The sequence below is a fragment of the Phasianus colchicus genome, chromosome 10 (genome assembly GCF_987193195.1).
Source record: "Phasianus colchicus chromosome 10, bPhaCol1.hap1.1, whole genome shotgun sequence".
NCBI lineage: Eukaryota > Metazoa > Chordata > Aves > Galliformes > Phasianidae > Phasianus > Phasianus colchicus.
In genome coordinates, this window is record NC_143445.1 from 96,734 (window position 1) to 113,466 (window position 16,733).

Consider the following 16,733-nt stretch of genomic DNA (forward strand, 5'->3'; position numbering starts at 1 on the left):
ACAAGGCATGCAATTGTTCATTCAATTGCATCATGCTTACAAATGTTTGTTGGCAAAAAAAAAAAAAAAAAAAAAAAAAAAAAGAGAGAGAAAAGAGAGAGAAATCTTTCCTAGCATATGTGCAGCTTATTCTCTGAAAAAGCCAGAGGGATTTGGTGCAAAGGAGGTTTAACACTGAGCTGGGGACTTCAGAAAAGTGTGATGGGAGGAAAAGTGATGGAAGACCCATGGGGCCAATGTGAGTAGAAATGGAGTGGGGTAGCGGAGGAAGATATTTGTCCACACAGTGACAGCGCAAAGCTCATTAGAGGACATCCTGGGTCAATATCAATTGCAAGTGCTGTTTTAACTTCTTCTTTAAACCCAACTACAAATAAATAAAAAAATAAATAAATGGACTTAATAAATGCCCCTTATTCTTTTCCTCTTATAGATGTCTTCAGATACCTCTCCAGTTTGCTGTACAAGTTCTGAACACCTGAAGAAGATGACAGGAAGGCACAAGGCACAGGAGGGCTCTTCAGGTTGTTATGGGTCCCAGGGAGCATTTGCTGCCGAGTTCATCAACCTCCAGCACTGAGAGAAGATTACACAAAGTGCTCAAGAAGACAATGTCAGAAGGAACAGTGAAGTTTCTTGGAGTATTAATGGGCCCCACTGAGGGCCATTCACAAGCAAGCTTCCCCAGGGACTTGTTAGAGCAGATAATTGGAAGCCATGATTGCAGGCAGACCAAGGCACTGGGATAGTGGCTGTGATGCTGAGCAAAGCCTCCTTTGTCTTGTGAAGCAGAAAGGCCAAGCCCTGATCCCCAGAGCCTTGGCAGGGAGATCGTGTCCCTCCTGCTGGCTCAGGGCCCTTCCTGGGGCAGTGGGATGGAGGTTTGTCTGATGTCAAATGAAAGACCAGGGCACAGCAGCTGCCAGACCCTGCATGGGGTGCAAGGATGCCGTGAGGCCCAAGTCCCATGTGGGCAGTGTGTCTCATGCCAGGATGTGGGATGTGAGAAGGGCCCAGTCTGGACAAATTATTCAACTGCAGTGGAACTTTGAACATGAGATCTCTCAGGCGCAAGGTGGAGGCACCATTTCCTCACTGGTAGCATTTGGTTCTGGGGATGCCATGTTTGATGCTCACCCACATGCAGAGCTCCTGTCTGACTGCAACACCACTGTGCTCATATCAGCTGTGACAACACAGTGGAGCTGAAATCACTGAGCTTGTCTCCCCTTTACAGCACAGTGACTCTGACATCACTGCAGTACTGACCACTGACACAACTCAGTAATACTGACATCACTGCTCTCCACACTACTGAGACAACACCGTGACTGTGCTGCCACTGAACTCCTACCCACTGTGACAGCACAGTCATCCAACATCACCGTGCTTGTACGCACTATCATAGAATCCTAGGGCAACCCGCAATGGAAAGGACCCATAGTGATCATCAGGTCCCACATTTGGCTCCACACGCCTGTCCTAAAAGCAGAGCATATGACTGAGTGTGTTGTCTGTTCCTGAGTTATCTAGATCAATGTGTGTCTGTGACAGAGGGCAGAAGGCTTGGCAGTCCCACTGGCCGAAAAATAACTGAACTAAACTAAACTAAACTAAACTAAACTATAATATAATATAAAATAATATAATATAATAATAAATAAAGAAATAAAATAATAATAAAAATAATAAAAAACAGCAGCAACGATCTAAGGAGGAAACTTATTTTCACTAAATATGATATTGGAACCTAAGATAACACAATGTTATAAAATAAAATTGCAATTTACTGTAATCAACTAAAATGAGACAGCGAGTGTCTGAAACGAAAAGCCTTACACTGAACTGAAGGCGCACGGCTGGGGAGCGCAGCCACACACTGCCAGGCTGCGAGCAAGTGAGAGATCCCGGGACTTCCTCCCATGGCTTATCTTCCCCTCTGAACTCAGAGTCCTCGGGAAATGCGGTTCTTCTTCTCTTCTGAGAACCAGGTATCCAGAACAGTCAGTACACAGAACTGAAGTATTATCTCTAATACCTAACCCTAATTTCCGGTGCTTTACATGATGTTATGATATGGAATACTGATACCAAGAATCATAAAACCTTGACACCAGATGGGGCATTTGCAACTTGGCAAGGCGAACATGATGTGTTATGTTGTTGAACCATGCTTCTGGAATCAGTCTGTCTACTGTTGATTAATTCATCTGACTTCAAAGTACGTTTTGCAGTGATGACCCAATGTTTACCAGGAGCTGCCAGCCCCGCAAGCCCCAAGGACGTCTCCAGGGAAAGCAGTGAGGAAGAGAAAATGACATCCTCTGCTGCTGAGCTGGGCTGGGCTCCTGGGACACAGGGAGCTCCTACAAGTGGGCAGCGCTGCAGAGAGACAGCTGTGCCCAGGAGCAGCTCTTCTGCACAGCACAGCCTGCGGGTGACAGGAGGAGAGGAGAGAAAGGGCAGAGAGCTTATAGGATGTGTACGGTGTGAGCAGGTGTTGAGCTCACTGCAGGAGCACTGCTCACAGCCTTTGACAAGGTAATTCTCACTGCAGGCTTTCACTGCTGCCTGCCAGGCTCAGCACACAGTGCTCAGCCTGCCCGGGGAGCTGCCCAGGGCGCTGTGTGGAGATGTGTGGGGGGAAGGGGCCCTCTGCACAGCAGGGCAGGGCAGAGGACTTCCACTGCCATATCTGGTCTCAGCAATTCTCTCACAGGGCTGCTCTCTGTAAAGACCCATTGCTTTGATGGGATTCTCCGTGGACTGAGGGGACAGTTTCACAGTCCCAGGGTAACCTGAGAGGCATGAACATCTGACCTTTTGGCTTGCAGGGTGTCATAGAGCTGCCTAGATCAATTGTTGCTGCGCAACATTGACCTCCGACGAGGGGACAGTCGGACAGACCGAACGACCAGCGTTCCTATGCCGAAAGCCAATTTATTGCTGCGTAACAAGCACTTATATATCGTGACATGCGACCGCCCAGGAAACCCACGAACCCTCCCAGGAAACCCATGAACCAATCCCCACTCCCCTTATACCACCCCTTGTTCCACCCTCAACCCCACCTGTTACCCTACATCAATCTGTGCCTGTGACAGGGGGCAGAAGGCCTGTAGGCCCCCCGGACCCAAAATGGGAAGGGAAAAGAAGAAGGGTAAGGATATGGGAGCTGAGCCCAAAAACAGAACAGCTGAAACAATCTAAGGAGGAAGATTTTTACTTTTACTAAATATGATATCAGAATGCAAGATAACACAATATATAATACAATCTAATTGAAATTGAGGGGGATAAATCAAATAAAATAAGAGAGTGTCTGAAATTGAACATTCCACTTTGAACTGAAGGCGCAAGGCTGGGGAGCACCACAACACCGCCAGGCAGCAGGAGAGGGAGAGATCCTGTGACTTCCCCCATGACTTATCTTTTTCTCTGAATGCAAAGTCCCCTGGGAAATGCAGTTCTTCTTCTCTTCTGAGAACCAGGTATCCAGAAAGTTGTCAGTCCATGGAACTGGAGCATAAACTCTTTAATAACCTGTGCTTTACATGATGTTATGATGTGGAATACTGATAACATGAATAATAAATGCATGACATTCCACCCCTTACTCTACATCACTACATCATGCTTAATATATCTACATACATACAAAAAGAATAATTAAAATGCATTACACACACACGTGTCTATATACATATATACACATGGAATTACTGACTGCATTCCGAACATCAAATTCCCTTCTGGTACACATTGAATATCCCCATCGTTCTCCATCACCCACCAGGTGGACCCTGGTCCCTGGGCAAAACCAGTTCCACAGAGGAGAGGTTTGCCCTTTCCAGAAGCTGGAAGGACCCAAACTCTTTTCCCACCATGCACTTTACATGTACAGCTGGGACTTTATCTCCCTCTACAGCATGTACGGAGCTGGATTGAGTAGGACCATCACAATTGATAGATCCTCTGGTATTGACCAACCAGGTGTCTCCTGACAAATGCTTCTCCCAGTGCTTAAATGTTCCAACTCTCATTGCTTTCAGCATAGTTTTTAACAACCCATTGTATCGTTCAATTTTACCAGAGGCTGGTGCATGGTAGGGGATATGGTAAATCCACTCGATGCCATGACCTTTGGCCCAAGTATTTACAAGAGAATTTTTGAAATGAGTCCCATTATCTGACTCAATTCTTTCTGGGGTGCCATGTCGCCACAGGACTTGTTTCTCAAGACCTAATATGGTGTTTTGGGTGGTAGCATGGGGCACTGCATGTGTTTCAAGCCACCCAGCGGTTGCCTCCACCATGGTAAGCACATATCACTTACCATTGCAAATCAACCTTGCCACAGCTCCCCATATTTATACTTCTGCCATCGCTCTTCCTCCCAGAGAGTTTTTATCCTCTTGGCTTGTTTAATTGTAGCACATGTGTCCCAGTCATGAATAACCTCTGCAATAGCATCCATAGTTAAGTCCACCCCTCGGACTCCAGCCCTCTCATATGTTGGATCTCTTCCTTAGTGGCCCGAGGTCTCATGGGCTTTCCGAGCTAGAAATAATTCACCCTTGTTTTCTGCCAGTCCAGGTCTTTTTGAGCCATCTCAATTTTGGCAGCTCGATCTACCTAATGGTTTTTTTGTTGATCTTCAGTAGCCCGACTCTTGGGCACATGAGCATCTACATGGTGCACCTTCATGACCACATCCTTTATTTGGGCAGCAATGCCTTTGCACACTTCAGCAGCCCAAGTAGGTTTAGCCCTCTGTTGCCAGTTACATAGGAATGGAATGTTGTTTCTGCATTAGATATTTAAAAGGGGAAATCGATCTGAAGATGTAGAGCACAGTGTATTTGTATTTTGTAACTTGTCCTTAGAAATAGCTGATGTGAAAAAGTAGAAATAACATCTATGTATTTAGAAATATAGTTGCTGAATTGTGTGATTAATTCTTGCTTGCAAAACTGCCATAGTTTTTAAATGTTCCAAATAGAGTAGGTACAGTATTGTGGACTAGAAAGTATATAGTAGGGCTATTCTGTTTGGATAAGAGACCCTCAGCAGAAGAAAAACAGACTTAACAAACATCAAAAAAGCCAGGGCCTCCACGCAAGGCTGGATTGCCTTGCTCTGTGGGGAGGTTGAGATGCAACAGCAGGCATCGAGATACTCCCCCTTATCCTCCTTCCAAGCTTATGTCTATGCAAGGACGAGCAGATGTCCAGAAACAACGACCGAGTGTTGAATGAGCAAACGCGAGAAGTTAATTAATTAGCAATATATGCTTAGCTGGCAACAATTGATGTTTAGCCAGTATCTGTATGTTTAGTTGAGTGTTGAGAAGATTGTGAACCCAAGGTACTCAGCCAATTCGCAACCAGGGGAGAAAGAGATAAGCATTAAGTAATATAAGGCATAAAAGATGTAACGCTGTTTTCTGTGTGCTCTCATGGTTGCAGAAGATCTATGGGGCAGGATAGAGATCTCTGCTTTATCAGAGATATTGTCCTGATAAATTATTTGGGTATTTCCAGCAGTTATTTTGTTCCCACTGCTGTAACCACCCCCATAAGGCATTTGTCATCATCACAGAATCACCGAGGTTGGAAAAGACCTACAAGATCATCCAGTCCAACAATCCACCCATCACCAATAGTTCTCACTAGACCATTTCCATCAATATAAAATCCAAACTTTCCTTGAACATCCATGACTTGCAGATGACACCAAGTTGGCAGGAAGCGTCGATCTGCCTGGGGGTTGCATGGCCCTACAGAGGGATCTGACAGGCTGAAGCCAATGGGATGGGGTTCAACAAGACCAAATGCAGGGTCCTGGGCTTTGGCCACAGCAACCCCAGGCAATGCTACAGGTGTGGGGCAGAGTGGCTGGAAGACTGTAGAGGAAATTGACCTGGGGGTATTGATTGATGCTCATAGGAACATGAGCCAGCAGTGTGCCCAGGAGGCCAAGAAGGTCAATGGCATCTTGGCTTGCATCAGAAAAGCATTGCTAGCAAGAGTAGGGAAGTCATTGTCCCTCTGTACAGTGCACTGGTGAGGCTGTAACTTCAGTGCCACATTCACTTTTAGGCTTCTCACTACAAGGAGGACATTGAGGCTCTGGAGCATGTCCACGGAAGGGTAACAAAGCTGGTAAGGGGTCTGGAGCACAAGTCTTATGAGGAGCAGCTGAGGGAGCTGGGATTGTTTGTATGGAGAAGAGGAGGCTCAGGGGAGACCTCATTGCTCTCTGTAACTACCTGAAGGGAGGTTGCAGTGAGCTGGGGGTCAGCCTCTTCTCTCACATGACAGTAATAGGACAAGAGGGAATGGCCTCAAGTTGCACCAAGGGAGATACAGGCTGGACTTTAGGAAATACTACATTACCAAAAGGGTGGTCAAGCACTGGAATGGGCTGCCCAGGGAGGTGGTGGAGTCACCGACCCTGGAGGTGTGCAAGGAATGTGAAAACGTGGTTTTGAGGGACATGGTTGAGTGAGAACTGTTAGTGATGGGCAGATGGTTGGACTGGATGATCTCAAAGGTCTTTTCCAACCTTGGTGATTCTAGGATTCTATGATCTCCAGACCCATGGTCATCAAACTGGTCGAAGGAGCTCACCCTGACCAACATCAGGCAATACTGCTTTTTCTGCAGATTATCACCTGCCTCATCTCTTCAAATACAGTCGTGTCTCGCAGGGAAGTCAGATGCAGCCCCACACTCCTCTCCAGATTCTCTGATTAAATCAGAAGCAAACCATTACGCTATGATGAGCAAGCCATGCTATCTCCCAGTATGATGTCAGAACCTTTCTTTCCCACCGTTCCCTTCCCTGCACATGAAGCAGCAATCTGCTGATCGTCAGAGGGCTTATTTTGCCATCAGAAGGTGTCTGTGGTCATCTGAAGGCTTTGTTGGTTGTCAGAGTGTTCCACTGATTGTCAGAGGTGTTCATTAACCATCAGAAGGCTTCATTAATCAAGAGCGGGTGTCACTGGTCATCAGAGGGCTTCACTGATCATCAGGATATTTGAGGAGTCCATGGGTGGGGATACGCAGACCTTGTTTTGGGTGACAGAGTTGGGGTTAGGGGGACTGAAGGAAGAGGAGTGAAGCAGACCCAGAGGAGGGACAGGTAGCTGCAATAAAAGAGTGGGCTAAAAGAGGGTGATGTGGTCACACTGTGGCCATACAGAGGTAGAGCAAAGGGTGAAGAGTTTGGAGAAACTGGAAGGAGGATCTGGGAGAAAACAGAGGGAAGGTATTAAGGCTGCATGGCAGCATGAGGAGCTCCAACCTTTAGGACTTTGGAGCAGATGATGAGAGAGTGGGGAAGCCCACAGGGGTGTAGGACATGGTGTGCATGGCATGGTGCTGGGGACCCCTCCCAGCACTTCAGAGTGGCCACTGCCAGGCAGGGACAGATCCGAGTGGTCCTGCTGAGCATGAGAACAAGGACACAGACACAGAGTGTAGCTTTGCTGAGGGATTTATTGATCATCAGAGGGTGTCATTAATCATCAGGGTCTTCATTGGTCATCAGAGGGCAACCTTGGTCATCAGAGGGCAGCGCTGGTCATCAGAGGATGTCAAAGGGCATCAGAGGTGAGGAGAATCCTTGTCCCTGCAGATTTGTCCCCAAGGACTTAGGGCAGGAGAAGAAGGGCTGGCAGCAGCCAACAGGCCCAGGGCAGGATGTGGGTCCCCTTGGGACAGCAGCCACAGCCCCTGTTCCACCTGCACGGTGACCCTTGGCTATCCATAGGGCAGCCTGAGCTTGCCCCTTCCAAATCCCCTCCTCTGCACTGCCCCATAGAGTGCAAGGAAAGGTGTGGAGGTGACAGTGCCCAGGTCCCCCTGGAGCAGGCCAGGGACAGTCCCCTCCATACCATCCAGCCCCAGCCCCTGATGCCTGGTCCTCAGGGCTACAGGACACCCAAGGTCCCCAAGTGCCCTGTGGGGCTGCAGGTGTTCCCGTGCTGCTCACCTAGACACTCAGATCCAGGACCGCGCGTCTCGCACGCAGGGGATTCTCCTCTACTCTGCTGGACAAGATCTGGGGAGAAAGGAGTATTTGGGACACACCGAGGGTACTAGGACAATGGGACATGCTGGAGGCAATGGGACATGCTGGGACACCCTGAAGGCAATTGGACCCATTGTGGGCACTAGAACACCGTGGCCAAGGCAAGGTCCTGTAACCTGCTCATCCCCAACTGCCCCCCATTGCCTCCTTCCCATGCCTGTTGACCACCCAAAACAGGAGGGAGACCAACATAGGCTTTGGGGCCCAGGAATGTCCCCAAGTCCCAGGAGAACAGAGAGGACAGCAACACATCCCAGCTCTGTCCTCGCCCCAGGGTTGCCCCTCTACTTACAGGACCAGGAATTTCAACGAAGACAGGTGGTGGTTCCTGGGGAAGAAGAGCCAAGGGGCAGCCATGAGGGAACTGTGGGACTGGGTGTCCCCACCCAAGCCCCCTGTTTGGCCCTAGGGCTGCCCCCAACCCCATGGCTGCCAAGATCTGTCTGCACTTCTGCCCGTGGAGAAACCCAGGGTTGGGGTAGGATACAGGGACAGGACAGGAGCTTGCGGGGTCCAAGCGAGGGGAATAGGGATGACAAAGAGGTGAGACTCCTCTTCCAAAGGGAGAGGAACGAGGATCTGAAAGAGTGGTAAATGGGAGAAAATGAAACAGAGGGGATAGGGGACCTAAAGAGATGAGAATTGGGATGCCAAAGGAAGGAGATTTGTTGGTGCCAAAAGGCTGGGATATGGGGACCCAAAGAAAGGGCATTTGAAGCCCCAAAGAGAAGGGATTTGGGGACCTAAAGAAAAGGGGTCTAGAGTGCAAATGGAGGGAATTTGGATGTGCCTGTCCCTGCAGAGCTCCCTTCAGGGCCACCCTTGTACACAATCAGCGTGGCTGCCCGGGCACTCACCACAACAACTTCTGGTGCTGGCACAAGTGGCTGTGGGGAGAGGAGTAGGAGAGGGAGTGAGAGAGACCTTGGCTTCAAGGACCCCCATGGCCAATCCCCTCCAGCCCCAGCCCACATCCCCCATGGATGCTTCACCTGAGCTTCCACTTTGCAGCACAGGGCAGCGAGGAGCATCATGAGGCTGAGCGCAGCTGCCTTCATCTTCCTCTGTGCTCTGGGAGCTCGGTGAGGCTGCAGGAGGCAAGGGCTGCATTTATCCTCCCACTGTCCCTCCCGCAACCCCCGAGTGCCCCTGGGTTTGGCAGGCTCCCTTGGCACAGACTGACCTGGCATGCAGCCATCCCCTGCCCCAGCCCCGGGGCACAGGAGGGAGCCAGGGATCAGAGGAAGAACATTGAGTGCTGGGATCCCCATGGCATTGAACCCAAAACTCCCAAATACCAGCACCTAGCACACCCCAGCCTTTCTGTCTCCAGGACCACCGTCCCCATATCAAGACTTTGTCCAAGGATTCATCTCTGACTTCTCTTGAGTCCTGTGATGCAAGGTGTTGGGCTGATAGTTTGGGGAACTGGGGATATAGCATTTAGGGACACTGGGAGGTGGGCAGTGAGGAAATTATGGAGATATTTGGAAAGCAAGGAGACATGGGGATATGGGGACACGAAGATATGGGAGCATCATGGGGATATGGGGACATCATGGGGACATGAGAATATCATGACAATGTGGGGAAATCATGAAGATATGGGGACATGCAGCCAAATGGGAGCTGGTTGGTGACAGGGACCTGGAAGTCTGTGGGGACAGGTGGGTGTTGAGGACACGTAAGCACAGGGAGGCTGGCAGTGTCCACTCAGTGCCTTTGTGGTCATGCAGGAGGTCAGGAGTGAATAACAGACCTGGGCTATGGCAGACACGTTTCCTCCTTATGAAACCTAAAGACCATGACTTTTAGAATCATGGAATCTCAGAATCACGGAATACCTGAACCACAGAAGTCACAGACTCATAGAATCAATGAGTCATGGAATCACAGAACCACAGAATCACAGTACCATAGAATTACAGAATCATGGAATCATTTAGGAGGGCTGAGGCCCCTAAGGTCACGTCAGGAGATGTGTCATGTATTTTCTGCTCTCTTAAATAGCCAGCATCAGAAGTCCCCACATTACCTCCAGAAATCTTGTCTGACATGGCAGTAGTGCTGTCTCTGTCCATGAGGACAGATTGTCATGAGGACACACAGGCAGGCAATCCAAGGCTGGGGGTGAAAATTGGCATTAGGTTCTGAAGTCGCCGGGCTGTGTGCCTGAGCTTCAGCAGAACAAAGGTGTCCTATGGGTTTTGTGCCCATCATGATACAGCCTCCTGTCATGGCTGTAAGTGAAGCTTGTTATATCCAGATGAAAGGAAAGAAATAATAGAGCATTGATAAATGGCTTAGAACTGAAAACAACTCAAGGATTCTTCAAGGAAAGATGATAAGCCAATGTGAAGTGCTCCATCCGACAGAATAGCCAGCTGGTCACAGCTTCACGGGTCATTTCCCATAAATAAGAGAGCTGTTTGTGGGTCCTCTCTGAAAAGAGCAGTTCAGTGTTTGCGTTGGAAATTGCCCAGAGAGCAGCCAGCTGGAAGAGCTTCCTTTGGGCAGATTCTGCTCTACACAGTGTTTGTCAGAGCTTAGCAGTGCTGCCTTATTCACTATATTTAAATACAGTGTGGCATTATTCCTGCTCTGGAGTTCTTTTGGAAAGAACCAATGAACTGCCCGTGCTGCCATCACTGGGGAATATTGACTGAGGTGAGGAACAAGCTGTTTTTGTGATAAACACAAAGCAGGTGGATGACACTTGATAGCAATTTCACATGAAAGGTTCTCCTCAGGAAAACCCCTTGGCTGGTTTGGTGACATCTACAAAGAAATACTCAGGCTTTTGTAACAGCACAACACTGAATAAGTAAAATGTGATGAGGTCTGAGTTCTCAGGCTGTGATCTCCCCCTGCAGCGATCTCCCCATCATAGCATCATGGCATCATTGAGGTTAGAAATGACCTCTCAGGTCATCCAACTGTTAACTCAGCACCATCAAGTCCACCGCTAAACCCATACCTGTGACCAGATCTGTGCTGTGTCACCCTGCTGGGCCCTGAGCCTGTGCTGCTGGGGAGCAGGTGAGGGACTTCCATGACACGGCACGTCCTTGGTTGGGCTCAATGATCTCAGAGGTCTTCTCCAACCTCGATGATTCTGAGAGTCTAGGACATTCACATTCTAGCATGCTAGGATTCTAGGTTTCCACTTTTACAGGATTCTATGTTTCTAGGATTCTACACTTCTAGAATTCTAGAGTTGGAGTGTAGGAATTTAAGCATGTAGGATTCTGGTTCTGTAGGATTCTAAATTTCTACTTTTCTTAGGTTTGCAGGATGGTAGGATTATAGCTTTCTTAGATTTCTAGATTTCTATGATAGCAGGATTCCAGGTTTCCAGGATTAAAGAATTATAGGGTTCTATGTTTCCAGAATTTAGGTTTTTTGAATGCTAGGTATCTTAGGTTTCTAAGAATCCATGATGCCAGGATTCTAGGTTTCTTCAGTTTATAGAATTCTAGGTTTCTAGGATTTATAGGATTACAGGATTCTAGGTTAAAGGCTTTTAGGTCTCTAGAACTATAAGTTTCTAAGGTTTCTCTAGTATTCCAGCATTCTGGGTTTGTAGTGTTGCAGGATGGGCTCTCATGACGACACACTGATGGAAGGGGGTTAAATTTTACCCATTGCTTAAGGCTCACTAAAGCCTTTTGCAAACCACAACAGGAAAAATAAGCTCTAATCTAATTTTACTTAATTGTTTAAGGCTCACCACAGCAAGATCTAGTCTCCAAAGATAACCATAGTTAGTCAGCATGAGTTCATGGAGGGCTCTGGTGAGGCTGCATCTTGAGTACTGGGTCCAGTTTTGGGCACCTCTCTGCAAGAAAGACATAGAGGCCCTGGAGTGGGTTCAAAGAAGGGCAACAAAGCTGGTGAGGGGTCTAGAGCACAGGCCTGATGAGGAGAGGCTGAAGGAGCTGGGATTGTTCAGTCTGGAGAAGAGGAGGCTCAGGGGAGACCTTATTGCTCTCTATAACTACCTGAAGGGAGGTTGTAGTGAGCTGGGCTAAGGCCTCTTCTCTCGTGTAACTGGTGATAAGACTAGAGGGAATGGCTTCAAGCAGTACCAGGGGAGATTTAGGCCTGACGTTAGGAAATACTACTTTTCTGAAATAGTGGTCAGGCACTGGAATGGGCTGCCCAGGGAAGTGGTGGAGTCACCAACCCTGGAGGTGTTCAAGGAACGTTTGGTTTTTGTGTTGAGAGACACGGTTTAGTGAGTACTATTGGTGATAGGTGGATGGTTGGACTGGATGATCTCGAAGGTCTTATCCAACCTTGGTAATTCTGTGATTCTGTGGTTCCTCTGTTTGCCATTTCCATTTGCTCTGACCTGGCTGCTCTGCCATCCCCAGGAAGAGCTCAGTGCACTCTCACAGAGGGCAGTCGTCCTTCCTTGTCTCCTCACCCATCCACTGTAAAGACTCTGTATCCCCCTTGTGCTGCAGTCCAGTTGTGGAAGCCATATAATTGTGTCTCTGTGGTCCAAACAAGAGCTCAAGCTTGAAACAGCACAAAAATTTCCGGCTCATCATATTTTGGTGTTTTCAATAGTGCAAAACACATGCCAATTGGGAAACATCATTAGATTTAGCATGGCTGAGGAGCGAATCTATGGTATTTGTGTTCAGAAGGTGGCACACAGGCATCGGACCCATTGTGAGGCTTGGAGTTGTCCAAACAGCACAGACACTCTGAGGGCATGGCTTTCCTAAAGGCTCTGTGCTGCATTTGCAGCTGCATGTGAGTGTGCTGGACAGCCCAGGGAACTGGCATGACACTAGGACAGTGGACATTTGGTGGTTAATTCAGCAGATTTCAAAGTGCAGTTATGATGCTGTGGATTTCAGGTGCTGTTGGCCATGGAGACCCAGGGACATCTCAGGGGAGATCATAGGGAGGATAGAAATGACATCCTCTGCTGCTGAGCTGTTCTGGGCTCCTGGGACACAGGGAGCTCCTACAAGTGGGCAGCACAGCAGGGAGACAGCTGTGCCCAGGAGCAGCTTCTGTGCAACACACTGCAGGGCTGGGAGCATGATCAACAGGTGACAGAGAGAAGAAGGAAGAGAGCTTACAGGCTGTGTGGCATCTTAACTGGCTGAGAGCTCACTGGAGGAGCATTTCTCAGAGCCCTTGACAAGGTAAGTTTCTCATTGCAGGCAGTGTAGTGGCTTTTACTGCAGGGATCACTAGATTTTGGATGTCCCATTGAACATCAGGATGCAGACACCTTGTTTCTTTATCATGGAAACAGGTCTGCTCCCAACCAGGGCTTTCCTGCTGCAGCATCAGAGCACAGCCCTGAGGGCTGTGTGTCCCAGGACGGCTGCAGGCTGTGCAGCCGGGGCTGCAGCCGGGTGCCCAGGGCTGTCCTGCAGAGCAGGTCCCTGCTGTGCCCCAGGGGCTGTGTGCCGGGGCAGGGACTCTGCCGCCTGCCAGGCTCAGCACTCAGCCCTCAGCACTCAGCACTCAGCACTCAGCACTCAGCACTCAGCACTCAGCACTCAGCACTCAGCCTGCCCGGGGAGCTGCCCAGGGCGCTGCGGGGAGACGTGTGGGGAGAAGGAGGCCCCCAGCACGGCAGAGCAGGGCAGGGCAGGGGCCTTCTGCTGACACAGCTGCTGCCTGGGCAGGGGGATTGCAGCTACACTGAACCTCAGAGTTTTTCCAAAGATGCTTTGCAAGAGGAGAGACAAGGCAGGGATTTTCCATTTCCTTTTCTCTGTTCATAAGGAAGGGAAGAGGATTGGAGGCTGAAATCTAAAAGGGGCCGTCAACTTTGAAAACATCTCTTAGACTCCTGAATTGTACTTTTATGTTTTTTTTCTTTTTTTGGGGGAGGGGGGAGGGAGGGAACTGTCACATGGAAAGTGGTTTCAGCTTCACTTTCTTTACCTTTCTTGAAGGACAGGACAGTACTACTGAGTATGTAAATATGAATAATGCACTTATCCTGTAAACAGGATTTCTTTCTCTATCAGAATTTGAAGTGCACAGAAGATGGGATGAGGACTCTGAGTGCAAGCAGGGTAAAAATATGAGTCATGTAAATTGCTCAGAGGAGGAAAATATCCAGGAGGCTGGGATATGAATAGGAAATGACAGGAAAGTAAGAGCTCCTTCGACTTCTCCTTCCTAAGGGATTGTGAAGCTCATGAAAATAAATTCAAGTTAGGGAGTTAAACAAACATTTTCCAAAGAGAAAGAAAAACGTTTATAGATTGTTGAGGGAAGAATCCCTGAGAATGGTCTTGTCTCCTCATTATCTTTTGTACTGTGCACAGGACTCCCTGCCCAGGAACTGCAGATGCCCAACAGCAGCTCCATCAGCGAGTTCCTCCTGCTGGCGTTGGCAGACACGCAGCAGCTGCAGCTCCTGCACTTCTGGCTCTTGCTGGGCATCTACCTGGCTGCCCTCCTGGGCAACGGCCTCATCAGCACAGCCGTAGCCTGCCACCACCGCCTGCACACCCCCATGCACTTCTTCCTCCTCAACCTCGCCCTCCTCGACCTGGGCTGCATCTCCACCACTCTCCCCAAAGCCATGGCCAATGCCCTCTGGGGCACCAGGCACATCTCCTACGCAGGATGTGCTGCACAGGTCTTTTTCTTTTTGTTTTTGTTCTCAGCAGAATATTCTCTTCTCACCATCATGTCCTATGACCGCTACATTGCCATCTGCAAGCCCCTGCACTATGGGACCTTGATGGACAGCAGAGCTTGTGCCACCATGGCAGCAGCTGTCTGGGGCACTGGGGTTCTCTATTCCCTGCTGCACACTGCCACTGCATTTTCATTGCCTCTCTGCCAAGGCAATGCTGTGGATCAGTTCTTCTGTGAAATCCCCCAGATTCTCAAGCTCTCCTGCTCAGTGTCAGACTTCCTCAAGGAAACTGGGATTATTGCTTTTAGTTTTTCTGTAGTCCTTGGATGTTTTGTTTTTATTGTTGTGTCGTATGCACAGATCTTCAGGGCCGTGCTGAGGATGCCATCTGAGCAGGGACGGCACAAAGCCTTCTCCATGTGCCTCCCTCACCTGTCTGTGGTCTGCCTCTTTCTCAGCACTGGCATGGTTGCCTACCTGAAGCCGCCCTCCATCTCTTCCCCATCTCTGGACCTGCTGGTGTCATTTCTGTACTCAGTTGTGCCTCCAGCAGTGAACCCCCTCATCTACAGCATGAGAAACCAGGAGCTCAAAGATGCTCTTCGGAAACTGATGAACAAATGTGTTTCAAAAGCAATGAACTGCCCACCTATTTATAACTAAGTTTTGTAATGCAGATTTTAACAGAATCAAACCTTATTTGGTTTGTGTGTTCATTTTCTAAGTGTAATTTACTGAATGTTTTATTCTGTGTTTTATGTATTCTAATGTTTTCATTGAAACTTCATTATGCCTGTCCATTCCTATCCACCTTGCACCTATGTAGTGTAACCCAGACACAGTGCACTTGAGCAATCAGCCTATCTGTGAACCTTATCAGAACAAAGGCCATACAATGTCTTTGTCTTCCTTCTTGTGAGACATTTCTGGAGCTGCTGGGGTAAGTTGTTCACAGAAACCCATAATCCAGCAGGAAGCATACAGTTGTTAATGAAACTGTGCGGTGACTGCAGCCTGTAATAGCTGACGGGCCATCCCTTGGATCCTGGCTGGGGTCTGTGCTTTCAGGCTCACATCTGTCAGTGCCTCTGACAGGCCAGCAGCAGCACCTGTTTTGCACGCTGGTTGTCAGATCCCCTCTTCCTCAGTCTCTGTGAGACCGTGCATAGTAAAATGTCTTGGATATGGGTTTTCATCTGAGACGCATAAACGTTTCCCTGAAGCCTCACTTCTGTGCTTCTCTCCATTTGCCACAGAGAGGTGAGCACTGCCTCCACAATGACCTATGGTAGCTGAAGCACACATGAGAGCCCAGGAAAGGTTGCCCAGGACTCTCAGGAGACATTCTGGAGCATGAATTTGTAGGTAGGAAGAGCAACTGTGGGGTAGCACAGAGCTGATGAGCAGGTGGTGCAGGTCCTCCTGCAGAGCTCTGTGTCCTTCTCCTTCCTGAGTCAGGTGCCACTTCCATCTCAGGAATGGAACAGCCAACAGAGGTGAGACAGTAACTTTTCAAGAAAAGGATCAGTGTTGCTCTAAGAGACAGAATTCAGTGGGGTGGTGGTGCTGTGTTGAGCTGAAACTCAGCCCCATAGACCCTTAGCCTTGCAGCTCCTGTGGCTTGGTGACAGTGCTGCTGTGTGGCTGCAAACACAAGCAAGGACACGCAGTGGGCACTTCTGTCACACAGACTGTTTCCACCACAGCAAGTCCATTGTTAATGGAGATCTCCTCATGGCAGTGGCTGAAGGCTCAGGGCTTCTTTAATTGTTGCTGCCAAGAACATTCCCAAGGAATGGACTGCACAGATTCCCAGTCTTACTCTCCCACTCATGCTAAAACCAAGCTTTAATTGCTAGCATTAAAATATTGTATTTAACAATTGTTAAATCACTGCAGCCCATAACAGAACACTAATCCGTAATGTTTACCTGTATCAGAACACTGTCCTGAAAACCTTAGCAGAACACCAAGCCCTCTCACCAAACCTTTGCTTAATCTCTGC

At 48.7% G+C, this 16,733-nt stretch overlaps 1 protein-coding gene across 1 annotated transcript; it reads left to right on the plus strand.

Annotated features, from left to right (window-relative positions):
- Window positions 1–14,431: 14,431 nt before the first annotated feature.
- On the plus strand, window positions 14,432–15,391 carry LOC149916494 (olfactory receptor 14J1-like). The gene has a single exon (XM_090147771.1). The coding sequence runs from the start codon at window positions 14,432–14,434 to the stop codon at window positions 15,389–15,391; it is 960 nt and encodes a 319-aa protein (XP_090003897.1).
- The last annotated feature ends 1,342 nt before the right edge of the window (window positions 15,392–16,733 follow it).

Excerpts from the sequence above, each read along its gene's own strand:
- LOC149916494 (XM_090147771.1), top strand. The coding sequence starts at position 14,432 with ATGCCCAACAGCAGCTCCATCAGCGAGTTCCTCCTGCTGGCGTTGGCA.